This window comes from Pan paniscus, chromosome 9, assembly GCF_029289425.2.
Source record: "Pan paniscus chromosome 9, NHGRI_mPanPan1-v2.0_pri, whole genome shotgun sequence".
In the NCBI taxonomy this organism is placed as follows: domain Eukaryota; kingdom Metazoa; phylum Chordata; class Mammalia; order Primates; family Hominidae; genus Pan; species Pan paniscus.
Window position 1 is genome coordinate 60,957,562 of NC_073258.2, and position 24,604 is coordinate 60,982,165.

General features: G+C 41.0%; 1 protein-coding gene across 1 annotated transcript; it reads right to left on the reverse strand.

Annotated features, from left to right (window-relative positions):
• Positions 1-1,075: 1,075 nt before the first annotated feature.
• On the reverse strand, positions 1,076-17,365 carry CBLIF (cobalamin binding intrinsic factor). The gene is made up of 9 exons (XM_003826354.5): positions 17,158-17,365; positions 15,655-15,831; positions 14,804-14,917; positions 14,219-14,359; positions 12,911-13,092; positions 8,944-9,121; positions 7,578-7,779; positions 3,483-3,601; positions 1,076-1,347 (listed from the first exon to the last, which is right to left on the reverse strand). Exons 1-9 carry the CDS (start codon positions 17,234-17,236, stop codon positions 1,286-1,288), a joined length of 1,254 nt encoding a protein of 417 aa, XP_003826402.3. The 5' UTR covers positions 17,237-17,365; the 3' UTR covers positions 1,076-1,285.
• Positions 17,366-24,604: the final 7,239 nt, after the last annotated feature.

Here is a 24,604-nt window from a genome sequence, read left to right on the forward strand (position 1 = left end):
ACCTAAACTCTTGTCTATAATAGTTACAGCTGACCTTTTGATTCTTGTATATTTATGTGTTCTCATATATATATATAAAAATTTCAGAATTGGGATTTTTTTTTTTGGCCAAAGGTGTGTATATTTTAGGCCTGTTTTTTTTTGTTGTTTTTTTGTTTTTTGTTTTTTTTGAGATGGAGTTTTGTTCTTGTTGCCCAGGCTGGAGTGCAATGGTGTGATCTCAGCTCATAGTAACCTCTGCCTCCTGGCTTCAAGTGGTTCTCCTCCCTCAGCCTCCCAAGTAACTGCAATTACAGGCACGTGCCACCACACCAGGCTAATATTTGTATTTTTAGTAGAGATGGGTTTCACCATGTTGGTCAGGCTGGTCTTGAACTCCTGACCTCAGGTGATCCACCTTCCTTGGCCTCCCAAACTTTTGGGATTACAGGCGTGAGCCACCACGCCCAGTCATTTTAGGTCTTCTGATACAAATTTTTATATTATTCTCTAGAAAGTTTGTACCAGTGTTCACTCCTACCAGTAGAGATTAGAGTTATGTTTATCTTTGAAAGCTTAATTTTTTTCAAAGATCTATATCTATTTATCATATAAAATATATAATATGTTAAATTATATATAATCATATAACATGTATTGTTATATATAATCATGTAAAATATATGATATATTAAATTCTGTATAATATATTGAATATAAGTTAATTTAGTAACTACATATTAAATGATCTAAATATATATTTTAAATATGAGTTTAACAAAAAAATTGGAAATGGAAGGAGAGAGTTAAGACATAACATCAATTACCAAGTTTTGAACAATCTGGGAGTTTTATATGTTGAAATGTTTGGCCATTTCATGTATACATGTATGTACATATGTGGGCATATTTACGTTAGGCAATTTGAAAAGGAGTGCTTGGTATGATAAGAAAATATGAAATTTAAAAAATATATCATTTGTAGAAATAGGGAGTGTGCTATTTAATTAATCAAGAAATCAGAATGATATCCAAAAACAGCTACTCTCCCTTTTCCCCTCAGCTTAGGTTTAAACGATGATTGGCAGTCATTGTGTTGAGAAGATGAAAATTTTATTTTCATGAGTCATAGATGTTGAGACTCCAGTGAACTTTGCATTTTTATTCTATATAGTGGTTTTCCATGTTTTTACTAGGAATATGGTAGCATCACAGGCATTCATTTTTTGCATAGATTTAAAATGAAGTGGAAAAAATTTCACCCATCCTTTGGAGGTGTTTGATAGAAGCTGAACCCACCTCTTCCTTAGTACTGTGTGAAATTGGCTGTGATGTGCTCGTGGTTGAAGGGTATGTAGTCAGCAACCCCTGGAAATAAGCAGAGAATAACATGAGGTGACTGTGGTGCATGTAACCACCTCCATCCCCCAAGGGATGCAGTGAGCTAGATGCAGTGAACCCATTAGATGTTTTTAAAGGAGTAAAATCATCCTAGAGAGAAATAAGCAGTTTGATTATGAAGAGAACATGAAACTGAGATTTAGGGAGTTCTTGTTTCCAGTCTCTGGTCACCACTTCATGGAGTAAGTCTTTGGGTATACCCTTTAAGATGCGCAAGTCTCTTTTTCCTCACATACAAGATTTTGTTAATAATATTTACTCTGAAGAGTTATTTTCAGAATTAGGAATAATGACCGCTGGGTACCTAATACAGTACCTGACACAGAATAATTGTGCAATAAATGGTGGTTATTGTTAAAATGGCTTATTTAGGCCAAAATTAGGGCATTCAAGGGAGAATCTCCTGTTCATTTTTGAAGATTTTGTAAGACATAAGAAAGAGCAGTGGGTTGAGAATTTTTGTCTTTCAGAACAGGAAAGATAGATGATGGCAATATCTGCTACCTTTCAGGTAGCTGGCAACAGAAAGAATGACAGTTTCAGGCCCAGATATTTTTGTTTCTCAGAGGCCTTTACCATTCTTTCTCCCAGGGAAGAAAAGTAATTTGTAGACATGAGAATATGCCTGATTTAAGTTCCTGGGGCAATTACTTTCTTTTTTTTTTTTTTTTTTTTTTTTGAGACGGAGTCTCGCTCTGTCACCCAAGCTGGAGTGCAGTGGTGCAATCTCGGCTCACTGCAAGCTTCGCCTCCTGGGTTCACGCCGTTCTCCTGCCTCAGCCTCCCGAGTAGCTGGGACTACAGGCACCCGCCACCACGCCTGACTAATTTTTTTGTATTTTTAGTAGAGACGGGGTTTCACCATGTTAGCCAGGATGGTCTTGATCTCCTGACCTCCTGATCCGCCCGCCTCGGCCTCCCAAAGTGAATTACTTTCTTTTTTTAAAAAAAATTCTGGGTGTTTAAAAAATTTTTAATTTTTGTGGGTACATAGTAGGTGTGTATGTTTATGGGGTATATGGGATATTTTGATAGAGACATTTCTTGGGATGAAGGTGATGGGAAAACTAATAATAATAATGATGATTAATATTTTTGAATACATGCCATGCAAAAAACATTGTACTTAATCATTCTAAGTATATTATTTCCAATCCTTACAATAACCCAATAAATGATTAATGCAATTTCCATTTTAAAGCTGTGGAAACTGGCTCACAGATTTACTACTAATATAGTGCAGCTATTAAATAAGAGAAAGAGCTTCTAACCAAGTCCTCTGTGACTCCAAGATCTTTATTATATGCTTTGCTACAACTCCACAAATTCTGACTGGCAAGATTTTGCTAAATACATGATAGACTCTAAGAAAAACATCTCCTCCACTGTAATATTGGATAATGAAGCATCTTTACCAACCTATAGCCTTGGCTGTACTGTGACTTTATTTGCCTTTACATGTCTCTGCATGGTGACAGTTAACATCAGGTTAACTAGGTAACATCATGCTTAGACTAAAACCATACAGCAATGCTCTTTAAATTGGGGAATATTTTAATATGTGTGCAAAAGCTTTAACAAATGTTAAGGTTTTGCTGAAGTCTGAGTTTTATTCTTCCCACTTTCTCCTAATTTTTTCAGGGGAAACATGCACCAACATCCATATGCAGGCATTCCTCTCTCTGGAGATTTTTTTAAAAGAGAAGGTGAAGCATAAATTTTGAGTGAAACTTTTGTACAAAGCACATTTGTCCTAGAGTTTGGAAACCTGGGTTTGATTATCCACTTTTACATTCTAGATGCATGCCTTGTACAAGACCCTTTAATGTCTCTTAAGACTTACTTTCCTTCTCTGTGAAAAAGTATTATCGCTGCCTACAGAATTAATCTCTTTCTCTATGTAATGATTATATATATATATATATACAAAATATGTGTGTACACATATATAAGCAATCACTGTTTATAGAATTATTGTATATACACATATGATCTCATAATTATTAATTAAGTGAAGGAATGAATAAATTAAATGAAAAAATAATTAAGGAATGTAGCCTTCAGACTATGGAAGATAACGCCTATGTCTTTTCTTCCCTCACCTTCATTCAAAGGTGTTACACCACTAAGAAACTGCCAGTATGTCTTGTGATTAACATTTTCAGCGATATTGTTGATAGAAGAGACGACAAGGCCCCAAGATGTCATTGTGGTTTCAAATCTAAAAAAAAAGTTTATATATGATTAACATCTCACTTTAGGTCAGGGAATAAGCGGTAAGATGAAGGGATAGAGACAGTCAATTAATTAATTAGTTAATTAATTTTTTAGAGACAAGTTGTGACTTTGTTACCCAGGCTTGTGGTGAGATCCTAGCTTATGGCAGCCTCGAAATCCTGGGCTCAAGCAATCCAACCGCCAGGATAGAGACACTTTAAATGCTTCAGATAAATGCTTCAGATATTTTAAATGATATTCTCTTTTGAGCATGATTTTATCTGATAAAATGATCAGATAAAATCAAATGAGAAAATGCTTTAACCAGTTTACTATTGATGGGCATTTAGGTTGATTCCATGTCTTTGCTATTGTGAATCATGCTGCAGTGGACATGGATGGAGGCCATTATCCTTAGCAAACTAACACAGGAACAGAAAACCAAATACTGCATGTTCTTACTTATAAGTGGGAGCAAAATGATGAGAACACATGAATATACAGAGGGGAACAACACACACAGGGGCCTATCAGAGGGTACAGGTTGGGAGGAGGGACAGGATCAGGAGAAATAACTAATGGGTAGTAGAATTAATACCTGGGTGATGAAATAATCTGTACAACAAACCCCCATGACACAGTTTACCTATGTAACAAACATGCAAATGTACCCCAAACTTAAAATAAAAGTTAAGTTTAAAAAAAAGAGAAAATGGGCCAGGTGTGGCAGCTCATGCCTGCAATCCCAGCACTTTGGGAGGCTGAAGAGGGCAGATTGCTTGAGCCCAGGAGTTCGAGACCAGCCTTGGCAATATAGTGAAACCCCGTCTCTAACAAAAATACAAAAATTAGCCAGTCTCATAACCTGATCTCAAAATAAATAAATAAATAAATAAATTTTAAAAAAGCAAACATGCAAATGACTAATGAATATGAAATTACTTCACTTAGAACGAAATGAAATGAAAATGAATGGATTTTGAAAACACCTATTAATAATCAAATTTAAAAAATGTAAATTCCCCCAAATGGGTAAATGATTATATGAGTGATGGAATGAATATCCAAGATTAAATATTTGGAAGCCGTGAAAATATTTGTCAATAATTTTCAGTAACACAGGAAACTACTTATGCAATAACGTTAAGTGAAAATATGAGATACAAATTTTACATGAAATATCTGTCTGTCCCATGTATATGATGGATCACACCTATTTGTAATATGCATAGAAAAAAACCTACAAAAGTTATAAAAAATATTAACAATTGTGATATTGTGTGTGGACTATAGATGATTTTTCTTCTTTATGCTTTTTTCCTCAAAATTTCTGCTCTATGTATTTAATACATTTATAATCAGAAAAAGAAAAATTAGGCAAAATTAAAGCTAACTTCAGAGAAGTAAAGTACGGTATATTCAGAGGGTTTTAAAATTAAATATTTTTGGGCCAGACGCAGTGGCTCACGCCAGTAATCCCAGCACTTTGGGAGGATGAGGTGGGTGGATCACCTGAGGTCCGGAGTTCAAGACCAGCTTGGCCAACATGCTGAAACCCCATCTCTACTGAAAATACAAAAATTAGCAGGGCGTGGTGGTGGGTGCCTATAATCCCAGCTACTCAGGAGGCTGAGGTAGGAGAATCACTTGACCCCGGGAGGTGGGGGTTGCAGTGAGCTGAGATCGCGCCATTGCATTCCAGCCTGGGTGACAAGAGCAAAACTCTGTCTCAAAAAAAAAAAAAAAAAATTAAATAGTTTTGAAGTGCAATTTTTATCCTGACCTGTCTATGGAAGTTAGGGAAGTTATGGAGTCGTGCAGTAAGCAGCAGACACAATGTGCTCAACAGAACTGGGTGGAATAGATACCCACGTGGTATCACTCAGTTGTCAATTCCTTAGCCTTTGTCAGTATTCCTTCTTGATATCTTCCTGAAGAATTTGGATCATCTTTTCTTTGAAAAAGAAAAGATGCTTTTTTCCTTTCCATGACTTGGCATTTTTCTTCCTCTCCTCCTATAGCTTAGACTTCTCCATGTTTCTTTACTGCTTCCTCTTTTTGCAAACTATAAACATGCCCTAAAAGTTAATTTTCTCCTCTGTAATTTATTTCTGTATTTTCCCCTACCTTGAGAGGGGCATGGAAAGAACATGAGCATCAGATTCAGTCCAACCTGGGTTCCGCTCTCAACTCTATTAGTTACATGTTATGTGATCTTAGGAATATTACTAACTTCTTTGGGCCTAAGGGTTCTATCTGTAAAATGAGAATAACTAAATATGTCTTATGATTTTATTGGGTGCATGTATCTGCTACCTACTGCATGGGTTCTTGACTTAGGTCATCACCTCTAAGAGATGACTGTCCAATTTATTTTTTGCATGTCCTGACCTCTTTTCCTAGTACTTACTCTATGCTTCCACCTGCCTTTCTCTTTCTTTCTTTCTTTCTTTCTTTCTTTCTTTCTTTCTTTCTTTCTTCCTTCCTTCCTTCCTTCCTTCCTTCCTTCCTTCCTTCCTTCCTTCCTTCCTCTTTCTTTCTCTTTCTTTCTTTCTCTCTCTCTCTCAATTCCTTCCTTCCTTCCTTTTTTTTGTTTTTGTTTTTTTTTTTTTTGAGACAGAGTCTCACTCTGTCTCCCAGGCTGGAGTGCAGTGGCATGATCTTGGCTCACTGCAACCTCCACCTCCCAGGCTCAAGCAATCTTCCCGTCTCAACCTCCTGGGTAGCTGGGACCACAGGCACGCACCACCACGCCTGGCTAATTTTTGTATTTTTAGTAGAGATGAGGTTTCGCCATGTTGGCCAGGCTGGTCTCGAACTCCTACCCTCAAGTGATCCACCCGCCTCAGCTTCCAAAGTGCTGTAATTACAGGCATGAGCCACTGTGCCTGGACTATACCGCCAAAAGCCTTCTAATGTTCCTATTTCAAATGCCTACCATTAAACATATCTAAGGAATTTAATCCTTTTCTTTGAAAGATATTCTTTCTTCTTGACCCTTTAATCAATAGTTTTGAAGCTTCTTTCTCTTGACCTCTATGTCCCATCAGTCACAGAGCCTTGGTGTGGGTCCGTGTATCCTAGAGGAAGTCATCGTCACTTCACACCTCCATTATTGGAGTCATGTCCTATGTTTTAGCCTTGTCTCCCATTCTCACGACCTAAGCAACATTTTACCAAGTGGATTTTCTTACTCAAAAACTTGTAAAATGAAGTTCAGTCTCCTGAACCTGGTATTTCAAGACTTTTACACTGTCACCCAACCTGGTGTGTCCACCTGGCCTATTCATTGGCCCCAAATTCCTTGCTCAGTCTTATCGCAAATGCTTTGTTCTGGCCATTTCTTTTCCTTTTTTTTTTTTTTTTTTTTGAGATGGAGTTTTGCTCTTGTTGCCCAGGCTGGAGTGCAATGGCATGATCTCGGCTCACCGCAACCTCCGTCTCCCAGGTTCAAGTGATTCTCCTGCCTCAGCCTCCCGAGTAGATGGGATTACAGGCATGTGCCACCACGCCTGGCTAACTTTGTGTTTTTAGTAGAGACGGGGTTTCTCCATGTTGGTGAAACTCCTTAAGATGATCCGCATGCCTCAGCCTCCCAAAGTGCTGGGATTACAGGCATGAGCCACTACGCCCGGCCTGTTCTGGCCATTTCTTTTTCTGGATTTACCTCTTCCCACATCTTCCTAAATAGTACCTATTCTTTGTGTTTCAAAGCTACAAAGTCTCTTTTGCCTGTTCTACTCTGCAATGGACTTTCGAATCGCCTCTGAATTTTTGTTTTTAAAACTTCATCATATATTGACTTGTATGATTTAAGTTTTCATGAGAGCCTTACCTATTTATTAGATTGTAAGCTGCTCAAGGGCTGTTAAATAAAAATCTGTTATCAAAAGGAAAAAAATTAGGAAAACAGGATGGATAAAAAATGGGAATTCAGATCAGGCCTTGAGAGAATGATGAATGACATTTGTAATACTCACTTGAACATAGGATTTTTGCGCTGTGCTTCCTCTAGGACAACAAGTAACACTGACCCACTTTTCACACTAACATTGATGGTCTCGTTGAAGAGCAGCTCAACCCCCCTCAGCTGGTTATTTATGGTGTATATGACAGTGATGTTAGATGCGGAGGTGGGGCCAGGGCCAGGGTTGCTGGGTAGAGTTGGTTGTACCTCATGATCTGTGAAGGGCAAAGAGGCCACATTTGTCAAAGATTATGGGGTTTGTATCATAGGTGCAAAATCTCTGTTATTGGCAACTCACCCCAGAAGACATTTTGAGAAAGTAGTGAGTTTCATACCATTTAACAAAGTACTTGGACAACTAGCATAGAATTCCGGCAAAAACTCCATGGCCACCTTGTTAAGGTTGGGACATCACTGGGAAGCAGCCTAAGGGGTTGAGTGAATGTGGTAGTTTTTGGTAGGAGTGGGATCAGTTTGCTTGATTTTGGGCTCCACATTCTGCATTGAGATAGACGAGAAACTTATTAATTGCTTCTTGTCTTAGGAAGTTCATGCAATGCAAGAGGAATGATGCTTTGTGTTAGCATTTTATTAAAAAAAAAGAGTTTGAGGAATCCATACCAAATGCTAGTAATCTCTGGAGTAATAAGTTTTTATGCAAGACCTCCACTTTCCAAATGCATATTTCTGTAATGTTTGAATTTTTAGTTTCTTTCAATTATATGCATAATTGGATAAAATAAAGATATTTTTAATTAAAAAGTGGCATGCTAGGTTTCCACTCCATCTCATTGATATATTGCGTGCATCGAGCTTTCATATTTAGATCTTTAAGGCTCGATTTAAATATGAATTCTGTTCTTCTCTGAAGCCTCCCAAACAAAATCAACAACTGGTCACTATTTTTCTTTTTGGCATTTGCACTGTGTGTGGCTTTAACTTCTATTTAATACTTGCTCGATTGTCCCAAATATTGTAGTTTTTGTTTACACATCTGTCTTCTGACTTTGCGAAAGGCAGATATGATAAGATATGCATAGTGTTTGATGGTACATTTGTGAAATGAATGAATGAAGCTATATGTTGTTTGATAGCTGGGACCATGGAGCTTCTTCTACCTCTAGTATCCCACAAAATGCTTTGCACATAGTAGGAGCTAGGTAAATATATGCTGAATGAAGTAGATATGGGGCTGAGTTCTGAGTGCAGGAAGGTATGTCTGTGTGCTAGCACACACTCTTAAGGACTGGGAGTCAGATGTACTCTGCCCACATGGGAATAATGGACATTACAAGCCTATATGCCACTTAACATTGATCCACATGTCATTTCTGGCATAAGTTGCTGCTTTATGACATAAGGAGAGGTGGATGTCTTACCAGGACTACAAGTGACCTGGGGCACATCTAGGTATGTCTTGCCTTTCAGGGAAGGGAGGATTTGAGCAATGGACATGGGGTTGTGGAATTTCCCCTGCTTAATCTCATTGAGTATCATATCCATAGTCTTCTTGCAGTTCCATTCCTTTTTAGGTGGCTCAGGTGTTACAGAGAGAGCCTGGGAAGGAAGACAGAAAGAGAGAGAAAGAGTAATTAGGCATAGCTGAGAGTTGGCTCTTACATGTCTTAAGAGATAAACTTGATCACTAATCATTGTGATCACGTAGTCACCCAGAATGCAAAGCCAATGCTATGTAAGGTTTGGAACACATTTGTCTTCAATGCTATGTCCCCACCACTTAGCACAGTGTCTGTCAGACAGCAGACACAGAACTGTGCAATGATCAGATCCAGGGAACACTATTAGGCAGTCATATTTACGAACGACTCTTGAATGTAGAATGAGGGTGAGAGCTGGGCTCCAGAGGGAGCTTTAGCCTAGGACAGTCTAGCCACATAAACGGAGTAGACCCCTTGTTTCATGTTGCCATGTGCCCTCTTTGATGGACTTTTCCTTCACTTTGTGCTTGTGTCAGGACTCTCAGAGGCTCCACAACCCTGGCCCAGGATGGACTCATGACCTGGGCTGGGCTGATGGTGGTCACCATCCCCTTGATGACAGTGATTGGTGGACACATGTACTAATCAGAATCATTCCCTGACATACAGACATTGGGACACCCAAAGATTTTTTTTTTCCTGCTAAGGTTATTCAACTGGGACCATGCAAGTAAACAGTAAGCTGCTAGTGACCATCTTTCTCAGCCACTTTGAAGAAGCCCTGCAGCAGGAAAGAATGAGGAAAATCAGGGCTGGACAATGAAAAAAGAGTGGCTCCTGATATCATGATTTGAGCCCTTTATTCTGGTTATTCCTGAAACCACCTAATTCAGCCCTAGACTTCCCAGTGTATGTGAATAGTAAATCCTCATTTTTTTCTTGAGCTAAAAGGATTTGGGTTTCTGTTACTTGCAAAATGAGTCTTGAGTAATACACCAAGCCATTCAGCCATTCACCTATTTTGCTGCGTTATCTATCGCATGAATAAAATAGAAATAATAACTTCTGTCTATTGTTGGGGGAGTCATTTGCGGTTCCAAGGGGCTAATGTATAAAAGCATTTCGTGATGTGTGATGTGTGATGTGGAAGCTGTCATTACCACCTCCCTTCCTTTACAGTGCGATTATGGCCACCAGAGCATGTTAATAGGCTGAGATTGTTAATGACTGGTTCACCTGAAGCTTGGAATAGGAAATGGGAGAAGAGAGAGAGAGGAGTCAGAAATGGCTGTCTCAGCTAGGGTCAGTATGCACAACTGGGCAGTTGTGACAGGGACAACCATCACTGAACCTCAGCATCTATGAAGAATGGCTCTGGACAGAGGCCACTTTACAAGGCAGTTGGTTTAAGGGCCATCAGGTGGGTGCTCCTCAGCAACAATATCTTGTCCACTTGTCATATGCACCTCCCAAATTTCACTAAGCAAGGTATATTCATTGGGATTACACATCACCAATGCCAACACTCTAGAGAGGATAACACATTAAGTGGTTAGACGTCATTAATAACTTTCCATCAAGAAGTTTATCAGTTCTCTTTTCTTTTCTTTCTTTCTTTTTTTTTTTTTTTTGAGATGGAGTCTCGCTGTGACGCCCAGGCTGGAGTGCATTGGTGCAATCTTGGCTCACTGCAACCTCCGTCTCCTGGGTTCAAGTGATTCTCCTGCCTCAGCCTCCTGAGCAGCTGGGATTATAGGTGCCTGCCAGCACACCAGGCTAATTTTTGTATTTTTAGTAGAGATGGGGTTTCACCATATTGGCCAGGCTGGTCTTGAACTCCTGACCCCAAGTGATCCGCCCGCCTCGTCCTCCCAAAGTGCTGGGATTACAGGTGTGAGCCATCACGCCTGGCCTATCAGATCCCTTTTCAAGATAAGCGCCTATCAGAGGAAACTTGAAAGCAATAGGATATTCATGGAAGAAAGATGAGAAGTTCTGGAACAGAGGAAATGCCTCATGAGCGTCTTTGGGTAGGGAAGAGTGTGGCCTGGGCCACTGGAAGTGTACTGACATCTTGGAAGAAGGTGAACAAAGGCTGAAAAGGAACTTTACTAGCATCACTGCTCTGCTGAGACAGATCTTGAAGAATTGTTAAGCATTACATTATGCATGCATTTTTTTGCATACCACATTTTATTTAACCTAATTGCAACCTTATTATTATGGGGAAAATAAAATCTGGGGAAATTCAATATTTGTCTGAGATGGTGGCAGGTCTGGGAGTCAAACCTAAATTGTGATAGTTCCAGAGCCCTTTGATTTTCTATATCAGAATATTTTAGATTAGGAAAATATTATATATTAGACACCTATTGATTCCAGATTTCAGGATGCCTAAATAAGTTCCAGATAGAGGCAGTAAAAAGGGTAGGGAGAGATTATGTATTCTGACAAGAAATCCACATGGCCTGTGGTATTTGGATGTAGACAAGGTCCTGCCTTTTGATAGGAAAAGCTTTAATTCCCAGGTACAGCTTATCAAAGTGTACTTGGCAGGTGATAAAATCCAAACAGAATTCACAAACCAAGTTAGCAAAAGTAAACACTTCACTGTCTGGTGATAAATTGAAGCAAGGTTATTTTTAGAGAGTCACACATAAAAAAAAAAAAATCCCCAAACCATCTTTTATATCTCTTCCAGACTGCCTTTTTCTTTCCAAAAACTTCTAGACCAGAGCACTGGGAATGCTCTTGTAAAATTCAGCCATGGAAAAAACAGGGTTTTGTTCTATGACAAAGTCTCCTTGACTGTGACATAGAAGTGAACTCTATTTTTATTAGTCACTTCTATATGTGGTCCATTGAAGTGGAAATTTTTTTTTTTTTTGCTCTTATGTTTAACATGAACCAATTCTTAGGCTGCTTATATCCTTTTCTAATTTTTAATGTATGAAATCTCAATACTAGTCTCCATTGTTTTCCCCAGGAGACAATTTCTTTCTAATAGTCTGCAACTATGTTAGGTTTAGGGCTGGCATCACCATTCCATGATTCTCCCTTTAGTGGGCTTTCTGAGTTGAAGAGTCCCTGGTCCTATTAATCCCCATAGGACATTTTGAGACACTGGAGCTCAAACTTCTTAGTTGGGATTAGAGGATTCAGCCACAGATGGTTGCTAGTTTCTGATTCTAGTTGGTTATTTCTGCCCACTACCATTGGTGCATCTGTCTTCTATGGAGGCTGCTGCCCTAATCAACTAGGGTAGGGTGGGTTGTTGGATTTGGAACTATGAATACCAAACACATCTTACAGAATCCAAGCCTGGGAATGCATGCTGTGAAAGCACAGAATTGAATATGGACTTGGCTGACAGATAGATCTGCTTTACCGTTTACTATGGGTTTTTGTGAGGCTGGGTCAACTTTAGGTTATTTTCCTTAATCATTTTGAGTATAAACTTGCTATTTTTAGATCAAGGTAAAACACTGAAAAAGAACACTTGGCTGGTAAGATTGCATCAGAAAATTGTATATTTTTAGAGGGCCTGCTTTAATATTCTTATTATTTATACATCAAAATTGTATAGTCTGTAACTATTACAAATAAACTGATCATTATTAATAATAAATTAATATATTTCTTGATTTATTTGTTTCATTTTTTTTCCCAAGGAAGAGAAACGAGTTCATATAGATTTGTTTTCACACTTTACATAGGAGGTAGGGAGGAATTAACACTTACCTGCATTTTACCAGTAGAGAAACTGAGGCCCAGGCACCACAAAGAATATATCTCAGGTCATACTAGCTGGACTTTCACAGAGATGTTAGTAGAAGCCTGGCCTCTTGATTCTGCAATCCAGGCTTATTGGCAGGAACCCAACCAAGAGCATCCAGCACGTGTTTACCTGCATGGCGAGGCCAGTACTGTAGATGTCTCCAATGATGCCATTATCTTTGATCTTCATGCTGATTTTCTCCACAATATCCTTTAGTACCTGACCAAACAGGGATCTGTAACCTTCCTCTGAACCTACAGGGATCTTGTTGTACATACAGGTCAGAGCCAAGGTTGCCATTGCTCCTGTGTCTGTGAATGACAGAGGGTATAAGATCACCATAGTCACCATCACAGCAATATGAACAGCTAACATTTATTGTGTGCTTATTATATTCTGGCTCCATGATTTTATTTGCTCCTCAGAACAACCTGTGAAATAGTACCTGTAATCATCTCCATTTAAGAGACAAAAAATGGAGGCTCAGAAAAATTAAGTAAGCAACAAAGCAGCAGGGCCAAATCTCCATTTGAAAGTTGCATAACTTCATTAAGGGTGCTAGTGTTACTGACAACCAGAAGTAAATAACTCCAAATTTTTGGAGGCAGAGATGCCCCAGGAATGTGTGAGGTCCCAGATGTGAAAGGGAGACCAGTCTGTTCTTAACCCCCAGGGAGGATCCTAGAGCAGTGGTTCACCTGTTTGTCTGACAGAAACTGAAACAAGAGAGGTTGCTGATGGGGCATGCGTAAGGGAGTGAAAACCTGAGATAATACTATTGCTTAGAGAGTTGGCAGAGGAGAAAAGGTGATCATGAATGCGGGCTGTGACAGTGGCCCCCACAGAGAAGGATCATTATCCATAGAAGGGGACAGAAGGAGAACATGATGTTGTAGAGGGAAAAGCTTCTATTCACAAGCAGCCATATGCTTGCAGAACAAAGACGCAAGGTGGTCCCCGAGTTGCCATGAAGGGAAATATCACGAGTTAGGGTTCCGAGAGTAGCTGTTTCATGGAGAGAGGATATTTGGATGTAATGAGGAGAAGCATCGAAAAGAATGGAGTGTGGGAGCATCAGTAGTGATTAAAGAGAGGATGCAGAGGAGAACTGAAGCAAGACATTCATATTTAATTTGGGAAGAACTTCTGACTTGAATGACATTACTATTGTTCCCAGCGGAGATTCTGTAGCTGCCAGACATATCAAGTATTATCAATTGTCCTTGTTTCTACATAATACTACCCCCTCTTCCTTCACTTACTCCTCAATTCACCTGCCCAACAAACATCTGGTAAATATCTCCCATCCACAGGCACGTTCACATCCTTAGCTCCTCCTCCATGGGATGCTCTCCTTTGTCACTTCCCTGCCAGCTCCACCATTCAGTTCACGATGCCTCTGATGTTCCCAGCTCGGGGTAGTGGTGACCTACTCACCTACATTGAAGGGAGAGGAGTTGGCCAGCAGGGTCTTGGCAAAGCGGACGGCTATCGGCAAGGTCGCCTCAGAGTTCTTCTGGCACAGTGCCAAGATCGCTAGACTGGGCCCATAGAAGGCTGATGCTTCAGCGTTGGGGCCTCCGAAGGGGATAGAGAACCTTCATCAGACTCACAGTCACCACGATGAGGACATTTGCAAAGAAGGAAAAGCCAAGCCTTTGAAAAGGAAATTGCTAGAAAACCTGCCCCCAAAGAGAGACACAGCATAGGCAAAGAGCAACTTCAGTGTTTTTCAAAAGAATGTCATCAGGCATCTGCAAAGAATAAAAGGGATGACTCTGTGTCTTTAGACAGGTGATGGCTGGACAAGCTTGTGTCCTTGGGATCATGACCTTTTCTAGTTCATTTTGGATTGGAAATGAATCTTTCTGGTCTGGATTATCAGAAGGACCAGAGTGAAGGATACATTGTCTCTTCCCTAACTTTCCTTTCTCTCCACCCCCACCCTTTTCCTTTCTGGGTTTAAAATTCTTAGGAAAAACCATGTGCCTGACTCTTTTCTCCCTTCCAGTCAGGTCTTACTGGAAGGTGCCCAGTTCTCCATTTGTCTTTGTAGAATGGATACTTTATCCCCAGGGTCTCGGCAGGAGGAGGTGAGGGCCATGATGGTGAGGCCGAGCTGCCCAATGGTTAGATCTGCAGAGAAGAGAACACAACAGTTAGACAGAGACATCCTCAGGGGACAGCTCTCCAGGAGCCAGTGATGAGTTCTCTGCTTTTTATCTAGAGCATTTTGACTTTTTAATAATATGAGCAGTTCTTTGATCTGTCTTTCCAAAGAAAAAAATATGGAAGAATACGTAAGGGAATATTTAATCTAGTGGCCTCTGTGTAACTTGATGACTCTAGTATTTGGTATTTGAGAATCCCTGGTATTTGATTAGAAAAGCAGCAAAATACTCATATAGATTTATATACAGAAATTTACAGTTGCAAAATAATTTAAACTTTATCTAACTTGAGCCTGCAGGCAGCTCCTGGGAGATAGGCAGAACAGAGATTTTATTATTATTATCATTGCTATTAGTAGTAGTAGGGTTATTGTTATTACAATCATCTGCAAGGTGAGGCTGAGCAGTATCCAGTGACTTGTCTCAGATCCCAGAGTTATGATGTGGCAGAGCCAGAACCAGAAGGCTACTCTTTCGACGTCTAGTCCAGAGCTCTCCCTGCTTTACTGACCTCCTCCATGAATGCTCTGACTTCACACATGTTTCTTTCCAGGTACCTTCCAGGTATGTAAGGAAAGGTGTTTGGGTAGTTTATTTACAGTCAGAGGCAGCACTGGGGTGGGAAGGACGCTGAGTTGGAATCTGGAGGTGGTATGTGATGTGTGAGATTCAGGGAGAGTGCGAGCGGCTCAGATGTCTCACCGTTGGTGTCGCTGGACATGAGCTGGTAAGTCAGGAGCTTCTGGGCCTTCAAGTTGTAGGCTCCGGCCAGATTCATGGCAATCAGGATGCTGGGGTTTGGGTAGGCTGATGAAGTCACCGAGTTCTCCATGAGTACTTGTATTCCATTGACCAAGGGCTCCTGTGCTGAGGGAACGGCTGAGAAGAGGAAAGCCATTTACTCACCTTCTAACCCTCATTTCTTCTCAAAAACATTATCCCCGTGTCTTTGATGCTTTTTCTTTCTTTTTTTTTTTTTTTTTTTTTGAGACAGTGTTACTCTTGTTGCCCAGGCTAGAGTGCAATGGCACGATCTCGGCTCACTGCAACCTCTGCCTCCCAGGTTCAAGTGATTCTCCTGCCTCAGCTTCCTGAGTAGCTGGGATTACAGGTGTGCACCACCACGCCAGGCTAATTTTTGTATTTTTAGTAGAGATGGGGTTTCACCATGTTGGCCAGGGTAGTCTCGAATTTCTGACCTCAGGTAATCCACCCTTCTTGGCCTCCCAAAGTGCTGGGATTACAGGCGTGAGCCACCTCGCCTGGCCATCTTTGATGCCTTTTAGGAGAACACTTGGTTAGCATTAGTGTCCTAAGTCACTAAAGAGAAATGGAGAAAATGGTGAGATTTTACTTTTGAGGACAATTAGTTTCTACATCTTCTCAGATAATCCATATCCTTAAGAAAGTGATTTTTAAATTTAGTAACTTCAAGCAATATGGCTCATGACATTTCTCATAGTTTCTATCACTTTCCTGGAAATCACTGATTTCCTTGCATTCATTTTTTTCCTTACTCTTTCATGAAGAGTATTAAAGATTTGGGATATAATTTATCCTCAGTGAGTACCAAAATCTCTCACTAGTATGTAGTGGTGTCTGGTCACAATAGCCACTGATTGTCTGTCTTTGTACCATCAACCATTATTCCTGCAGTAGTACTTCCATCTCTATTATTTTTATTTATTGATTTTTTGAGACAGGGTGCTGCTGTGTCATCTAGGCTGGAGTGCAGTGGTGTGATTATAGCTCACTGCAGCCTCGACCTCCTGGGCTCAAGCGATTCTCCTACCTCAGCTTTCTGAGTAGCTGGGACCACAGGTGCATGCCACTGCGCCCAGCTAATTTTTTATTTTTATTTATTTATTTATTTTGTAGAGTTGGAGTCTCACCATGTTGCCCAGGCTGGTCTTGAACTCTTGGGCTCAAGCAATCCTCCTGCTTCAGTCTCCCAGAGTGCTGGGATTACAGGTGTGAGCCACTGCACCTGGCCCCATCTCTCTTAATAAAAAACGTATAGACTTGGCTCTCAAAGAACTTATGCTATTAAGTCAGGAAGGATGAACAGCACACAATCACACTCAGACTTACCCATTTTGGAATTCCTATAGTGATTGCTATTTTCAACCACTCAGTGTCAGAGGTCACAGCCCCTTCCCCAGGGCAACTGCTTCCCTGACCTCCTTGGAAAAACATCATACTCACAGCATGAACTCCGGGTCTGGGTACTAGTCCCAGCTGTAGCCCAGAGAAGGCTCAGGAGGTAGAGGGCAAACCAGGCCATCTCACTCTCTCGTCTATGTCTCTCATCCACAGGTACCGCGATTTGCAAGTGGAATATTTCTTTACCTTCTCTTATATGTGCTTCCCTTTGTTAAATAATCTGTCCCCAACCCAGCCTCTCCTAACTGCCCCTGTGCTGACCTCTCCTTTCCTGATACAAGTAAGTAAATTTTCATTTGCTTATCTAAGTTTACCGACTATAGACCCTCCAAGGTGTCTGAAGGTGACTTCTAGGTTGCACAGTCATATGAGAAACCTGGGGCTGGGTATGCAGTGAAGGCAATGTTGAGAAAATGTCCTTTACCAAAGGCCTGGGTCAGACATCGGGAAGTTTGGATAATGTGCTAGTATCAACAAGACTTCTTCTAGCCCTTATTGTATCCAATCAGTTACCAGGCTGCTTTTTAGTAACTACTTCACTGGGATTTAGGCCATTCATAGGCATCAGCTCATTTTATGATCCTAGACACCTGCTTTACAACATGTCCTTTTAGGCTCTCAGGCAGGGATCTGCCAGGTGACATCTGGCTTTGTGAAATTAATGATGTCTACCTGGACCTGGATTCTAGCCTAGACTCTTTGAAGTTGTTTGACTTTAGGCAAGAAATGGACCTCGGTTTCCCAGAAATGGTTTTGTTTGATTTCTCTTTCCTTATCTGGAGATAAAAGCCATCTCAAACACCCAAAGCTTTCAGATATTATCTTTTAAAGTAAGTAATTAGAAAATGTGAGATCCATTAAGAACACATATTTCAGATGTGTAGCTACATTATAATGCAAATTATACTTCTTTATAAGGGAGAACTGAAAATGGTATCTTGAAATTATAAAGAAAGGAGCTTTTTTTTTTTTTTTTTCCTGCATGTAAAGTAGCTCATTTTAAGGGGATATTCTCCAGTGGCGCCCATCTTAGCATAAAAGTCAAAGCCCTTTTCATGACCTATAAGACCTTAGAAGATCTGGCTCCCGGTTTCCTTTCTGACCTCAGCTCCAGGCGTTTTCCCCTTTGCTCACACTGCTCCCATCACACAGAACTTCTTGTGCCCCTTGAACACATCAGCTACCTTTGCACATGATGTCCCCTCAGCCCAGGACCCTCTTCTTTTAAATAGCCTTATGGTGGCTTCCTCACATCCTTCATGTCTCTGCTCAGAGGTAAGCTTTTAGAGACGCCTTCCCAGGCCACCCTACATAAGATCCTACATCCTCACCTCCACTGACACCCCTCATGCCCCTCGCCTGCTATAACTCATGCCCTCTGTTGCACTAAGTGTGTGGTTGTTTATCGTTTGTTTATCTCCCTACTAGAATGTCTGCTCCACGAGGGAGGGGCTTTGTCTCTTTGGCTCACTGCTCTATCCTTAGCCCTTACAACACTACCTAGCTCACAGTAGAAATAAAATACTTTTTGAATGAGTGAATTAATGAGCAAATGTAAGACATGGGTAATAAAGCATTTTTTCCCCCTTGGGAAACATGGGTGAGTTTTGTGAGATGAGAGCACAGGGTACATACTGGGGTGTGCTGGACAACTTCTAACATGGCCCTGTGTTTTCACCTCCCGGTATTCATGCCTTGTGTAGTCCTCTTCCCTAGAGTGTGGGCTGGCCTGGGGCCACATTCTATTATAATGAATATAATGCAGCAAAGGTGATGGGATGTGGTTGCAAAAGACCGATTTCCCTCTTGCTTGCCTTCTCTCTCTTGCCCTTCCTGCTCTCATGAAGGCAGCTGCCAAGTGTGAGCTGCCTCATGGAGAAGCCCACATATGGCCCCTGAGAGTAGCCTCCAGCCGATATTCAGGGAGAAAAGAACCCTTCCCCAGTGAGCTTTGAGATGAAGGCAGCCCCAGCTGACATCTTGATTGCAGCCCTGGGAGAGACCCTCCTAAGCCAGAGGACCCATGTAAACCCTCCCTGGACTCCTGACCCACAGAAACTGTGGGATAATAAATGTTGTCTTAGGCCCCTAAGTTTTAAAGTCACTTGTTATGCAGCAATATATATCCAATACATGGTACATGGTGGAAGATGAGGCTGGAAAGACAGTTGGCATCTACTTGGTGGACAGCCTTGCATGCTGTGTGAAGGAGTAGGAGGCAGAATAATGGCACTGCCCACACACCGCCAAATGCCCATGCCCTAATCCCTGGAACTTGTGAACATGTTACGTGGGTTATATGGCCAGGAAGAATTAAAGATGCACATGGAATTAAGGTGGCTAATGAGCTGACTTTAAGAGAGGAAGGTTAGCTTGGATCATCTGGGTGGGCTCAATGTCATCACGGAGGTCCTTGTTAGTGGCAGAGGAAGGCAAGAGCGTTAGAATCAGAAAAGCAAATGTGATGTTAGAGGCAGAAGTCAGAATGATGCAATTGCTGGCTTTGTAGGTGGACAGGGGCCATGAGCCATGCAACGTGGGCAGCCTCCAGAAGCTGGAAAAGGCAAGGAAATGGATTCTTCTTCACAAGCTCTGTTACTAGGGGAGCCCTACAGAAATAGCTGGGAGGGCTTCTTATTTTCTTAAACTGTTGTTTTCCCTTAGCCTTTTTTTTTTTTTTTTAAGATTGTCCCTGTTCCTTTTTTTTCTTTTTTTTTTTTAATTATACTTTAAGTTTTAGGGTACATGTGCACAATGTGCAGGTTAGTTACATGTGTATACATGTGCCATGCTGGCATGCTGCACCCGTTAACTCATCATTTAGCATTAGGTATATCTCCTAATGCTATCCCTCCCCCCTCCCCCCACCCCACAACAGTCCCCAGAGTGTGATGTTCCCCTTCCTGTGTCCATGTGTTCTCATTGTTCAATTCCCATCTATGAGTGAGAACATGCGGTGTTTGGTTTTTTTGTCCTTGCAATAGTTTACTGAGAATGATGATTTCCAATTTCATCCATGTGCCTACAAAGGACATGAACTCATCATTTTTTATGGCTGCATAGTATTCCATGGTGTATATGTGCCACATTTTCTTAATCCAGTCTATCATTATTGGACACTTGGGTTGGTTCCAAGTCTTTGCTATTGTGAATAGTGCCACAATAAACATATGTGTGCATGTGTCTTTATAGCACCATGATTTATAGTCCTTTGGGTATATACCCAGTAATGGGATGTCCCCTTAGCCTTTTTATCTATAGATGCCACTGCTTAAAGAGCTCCAGATGGCCCAGGATGCTTCAGGAGCTTCATGATCCCTTGCCAAATACCAGAGGAAGATAAGACCTGCACCAGACCGGTGCAAACCAGAACCGGCAACCCCTAGTTACTTTTAGATCATTAACATATCATTATAATACTAGATTCCTCTCCCTTAAAAGAAAATTGCTGCCATTTTGTGTACATGCGAGGTATGAAGAAGTATGTCTGGGGACTGCGCCTGCGTGTTTGGAACTCCACCCTCGGCCTGCTTACATACCTCCCTGCCCCATGTCTAACTCTTGAAAATTTCCCTGCTTCCCATTGCTTAAGGAGAATGCACCTTTAGAGCGAGAGCTCCCCTTCCCCATTCCCTGGCCAGTGAATATGACCCAATTGCTTTTGTCCAATTGCATTTTCCTTCTTTGTGACCCATACAAAGTAGGGAAAGAACTTGGTTTACTGGTGCCACCTCCAGAAGGAACACAGCTCCTTCGACACCTTGATTTTAGCCCAGTGAGACTCTGACTTCCAGAACTGTGAGATGATAAATTTGTCTTAAATAACAAAATTAGTGGTAATCTGTTACAGCAACAATAAGAATCTAATACAGGATTATGAGTACAGTATGGTGCTGACTTTGCATTCCAGAGCCTGCTCCTGATCGTCCTGAGATGATCCACACACCCTTGGCCTGCCAGCTCTTTAACCACTCACTTCCTTGTATTATAAATTACCATTTACAACCAGGGCTGCTGCAAGATTGATCGTGACACAATTGTTGCAGTTAGTAAATAATTCCCAGAACAGGAACCACACAGGCCATACATTTCTTAACAGGGATATTTTGACAGTCCTTGGTTAACTATTGACTGGGATGATGTGTTCATTTATTTCCTTGTTTCTCCTGTGCCTAATATTTTGGTATCAAAGCACCTAGACTCTCTCTGGACATAAGTGAGGTTTATTTGTGGTGATTATTCTTTGCTGTGGCAGCAAAAGGAAGTTTCTCTCTTCAGACTCAGTTCAGGTTCTGTAATAGTCTCAAGCTGTAGGAGCTTCTTGTAAGGCAAGTGTGGCCAATTAGGTTTCTTATTTTTATTTTTATTTTTATGTTTTTCTGAGATGGAGTCTGGCTGTGTTGCCCAGGCTGGGGTACAATGGTGTGATCTCAGCTCACTGCAACCTCTGCCTCCCGGGTTCAAGTGATTCTCCTGCCTCAGCCTCCTGAGTAGCTGGGATTACAATTGCCTGCCAATATGCCCAGCTAATTTTTGTATTTTTAGTAGAGATGGGGTTTCGCCATGTTGGCCAGGCTGGTCTCAAACTCTTAACCTCAGTTATCTGCCTGCCTCGGCCTCCCAAAGTACTGGGATTACAGGCATGAGCCACCACCCCTGTCCTCAGAACTAGGTTTCAAGGGCCGATGTTAGTGGAACCCTAAGGGAGTGTTATTTCATGTCTACTTCTGAGATTAAAGGCATTTATATCAGACAGCAATGTTACTTACTACATTATACTTTTTTTTTTTTTTTTGAGACAGAGTCTAGCTCTGTTTCCCAGGCTGGAGTGCAGTGGTGCATTCTCGGCTCACTGCAGCCTCTGCCTCCCAGATTCAAGCGATTCTCCTGCCTTAGCCTCCCGAGTAGCTGGCACTACAGGCGCATGCCACCACACCTTGCTAATTTTTGCATTTTTAGTAGAGACGGGGTTTCACCATGTTGGCCAGGATAGTCTCGATCTCCTGACCTAGTGATCCACCTGCCTCAGCCTCCCAATGTGCTGGGATTACAGGCGTGAGCCACTGCGTCCGGCCTACATTATACTTTAAGACCTCTGGCTGGGAGAAACTAGGCTCTGTCTGTTAGAAATAAATGCTAGTAGTGCTAATTGCTAGTATGCAATTCTGACATTTTGCATATTTCTCACCTTAAACCAGTATCCTTCAATTTCACATAGCTTGTATAGGCTATAAACAGATCTGACAATTAACAGCACCAGGGATCCTGGAAGGGTAACATGCCTCCCAGGTTCTCTAATTTAGCTTTATTATTATTATTATTATTATTATTATTGTTATTATATTTTTAATTTTTGTGGGTACACAGTAGGTGTGTATATTTTCTAACTTAGCTTTAAAGATGAGACACAGACCCAAGGGATAGAATCCATTTCTGTCCACTCATGAGGGTCATGTGTTACACCCAGTTAATGAAGACCAGGGCAGAGTTGAACCTGAGCATCGAGTATCAATAGCAGAAAGCAGTATGTTGGAAGAGGGTTCAATCTCTGACTGTGAAGCAGTGTCACTGGTGAAGGAGAGGAAGCTAGGATGATTGTGAAGAAAACACAGGAGAAATGAGGAAGACATTGTTAAAATAATTCACCTGGCTGGGCGTGGTGGCTCACGCCTGTAATCCCAGCGCTTTAGGAGGCCAAGGTGGGTGGATCACCTGAGGTTAAGAGTTCAAGACCAGCCTGGCCAACATGGAGAAACCCCACCTCTACTAAAAATACAAAATTAGCTGGGCATGGTGGTGCATGCCTGTAATCCCAGCTACTCAGGAGGCCAAGGCAGGAGAATCACTTGAACCCAGGAGGCGGAGGTTGCGATGAGCCGAGATCACACCATTGCACTCCAGCCTGGGCAACAAGAGCGAAACTCTGTCTAAAAAAAAAAATAAAATAAATAATAATTCAACTAATTCTACCTGAAGGCATTTTTCTTTTAAAAATTACTTTATTTTAAACTTTAAGTTCAGGTATACATGTGCAGGTTTGTTATGTAGATAAACCCATGACATGGGGGTTTGTTTTACAGATTATTTCATCACCCAGGCATTAAGCCTAGTATCCATTCGTTATTTTTCCTGATCTTCACCCTCCTCGCCACCCTCCACCCTCTCATAGGCCCCAGTGTGTGTTGTTCCCCTCTATGTGTCCATGTGTTCTCATCATTTAATTCCCACTTATAAGTGAGAATATGCAGTTTCCTGTGTTAGTTTGCTAAGGATAATGGCCTCTGGCTCCATCCATGTTCCTGCAAAGGATATGATCTCATTTTTTATGGCTGCATAGTATTCCATAGTGTATATGTACTGTGTTTTCTTTAAAAGTCTATCATTGATGGACATTTAGGTTGATTCCATATTTTTGCTATTGTGAATAGTGCTGCAATACACATACACGTGGTTTATATTAGATTTAGATGTAGAATGATTTATAGTCCTTTGGGTATATACCCAGTAATGAGATTGCTGGGTTGAATGGTAGTTCTGTTTTTAGCTCTTTGAGCAATCTCCACACTGCTTTCCCCAGTGGTTGAACTAATTTACACTCCTACCAACAGCGTATGTGTTTCTTTTTCTCCATAACCTCACCAGCATCTGTTATTTTCTGACTTTTTAATAGTAGCCATTGTGACTGGTGTGGCATGGTGTCTCATTGTGGTTTTTATTTGCAGGAAATTACTTTAAATGGGTTACTTTACACTTTACATAAAGTACCTTTTGTCCTTTGGTATCTTAAGTGTCCTTCTAGTTTCTGACTGTACTGCATGTAGCCCAGGTACTCAGTATAAGTACAAGCTCATGCTGCCTTGATGTGATTCAACTTTTTTCCTTTAAGACATGACTTCTTAGCATGACAAAAATTGATTAGAAAAATAAAAAAGGAAAAAAGTGAATTCTGTGGAAATGAACATGATAAGTGACTTTTTTGCATATGTATTTTGATGACATGAATATTGGGGTGATTTTATGGGGAAATAAAGGGAAAATAAATGTAAGAGAAGAATAAGTGGGACCCAAGGGAGACATCTGGAGGCAGGGGATGAGATTGTTTCTCAAACTACGGGCAGACCTTTTATGTATATGCCTCACGTTTCCCCCTTTCTTCTGAGCAACATGTTTTTTTTACCCACTACCTGTATGAAATCAGTGTGACCAATGGGCTCCTCTCTTGCATCTGGGCCTCAGAGAGCTCAGTCTTTCACAGACTTTCTGCTTGATCTCATTGGTTGTTGCTGCAACATTAGACCTAGAACCTTATCCCCATTTTACCCAGTTGCCCAATGCCACTGAGATAGTTAGTAGGAGAACCTTGAGTAGAACTCCGCTTATTAGACATGTGGTCTCATTTCTTTTCACTTCAGTTCTTCCTTAGGTGGACTTTCCTCTAATACATTTTAAAATCCTTTCAGAATGAACTAATTAGAACATGCTCTTTTTG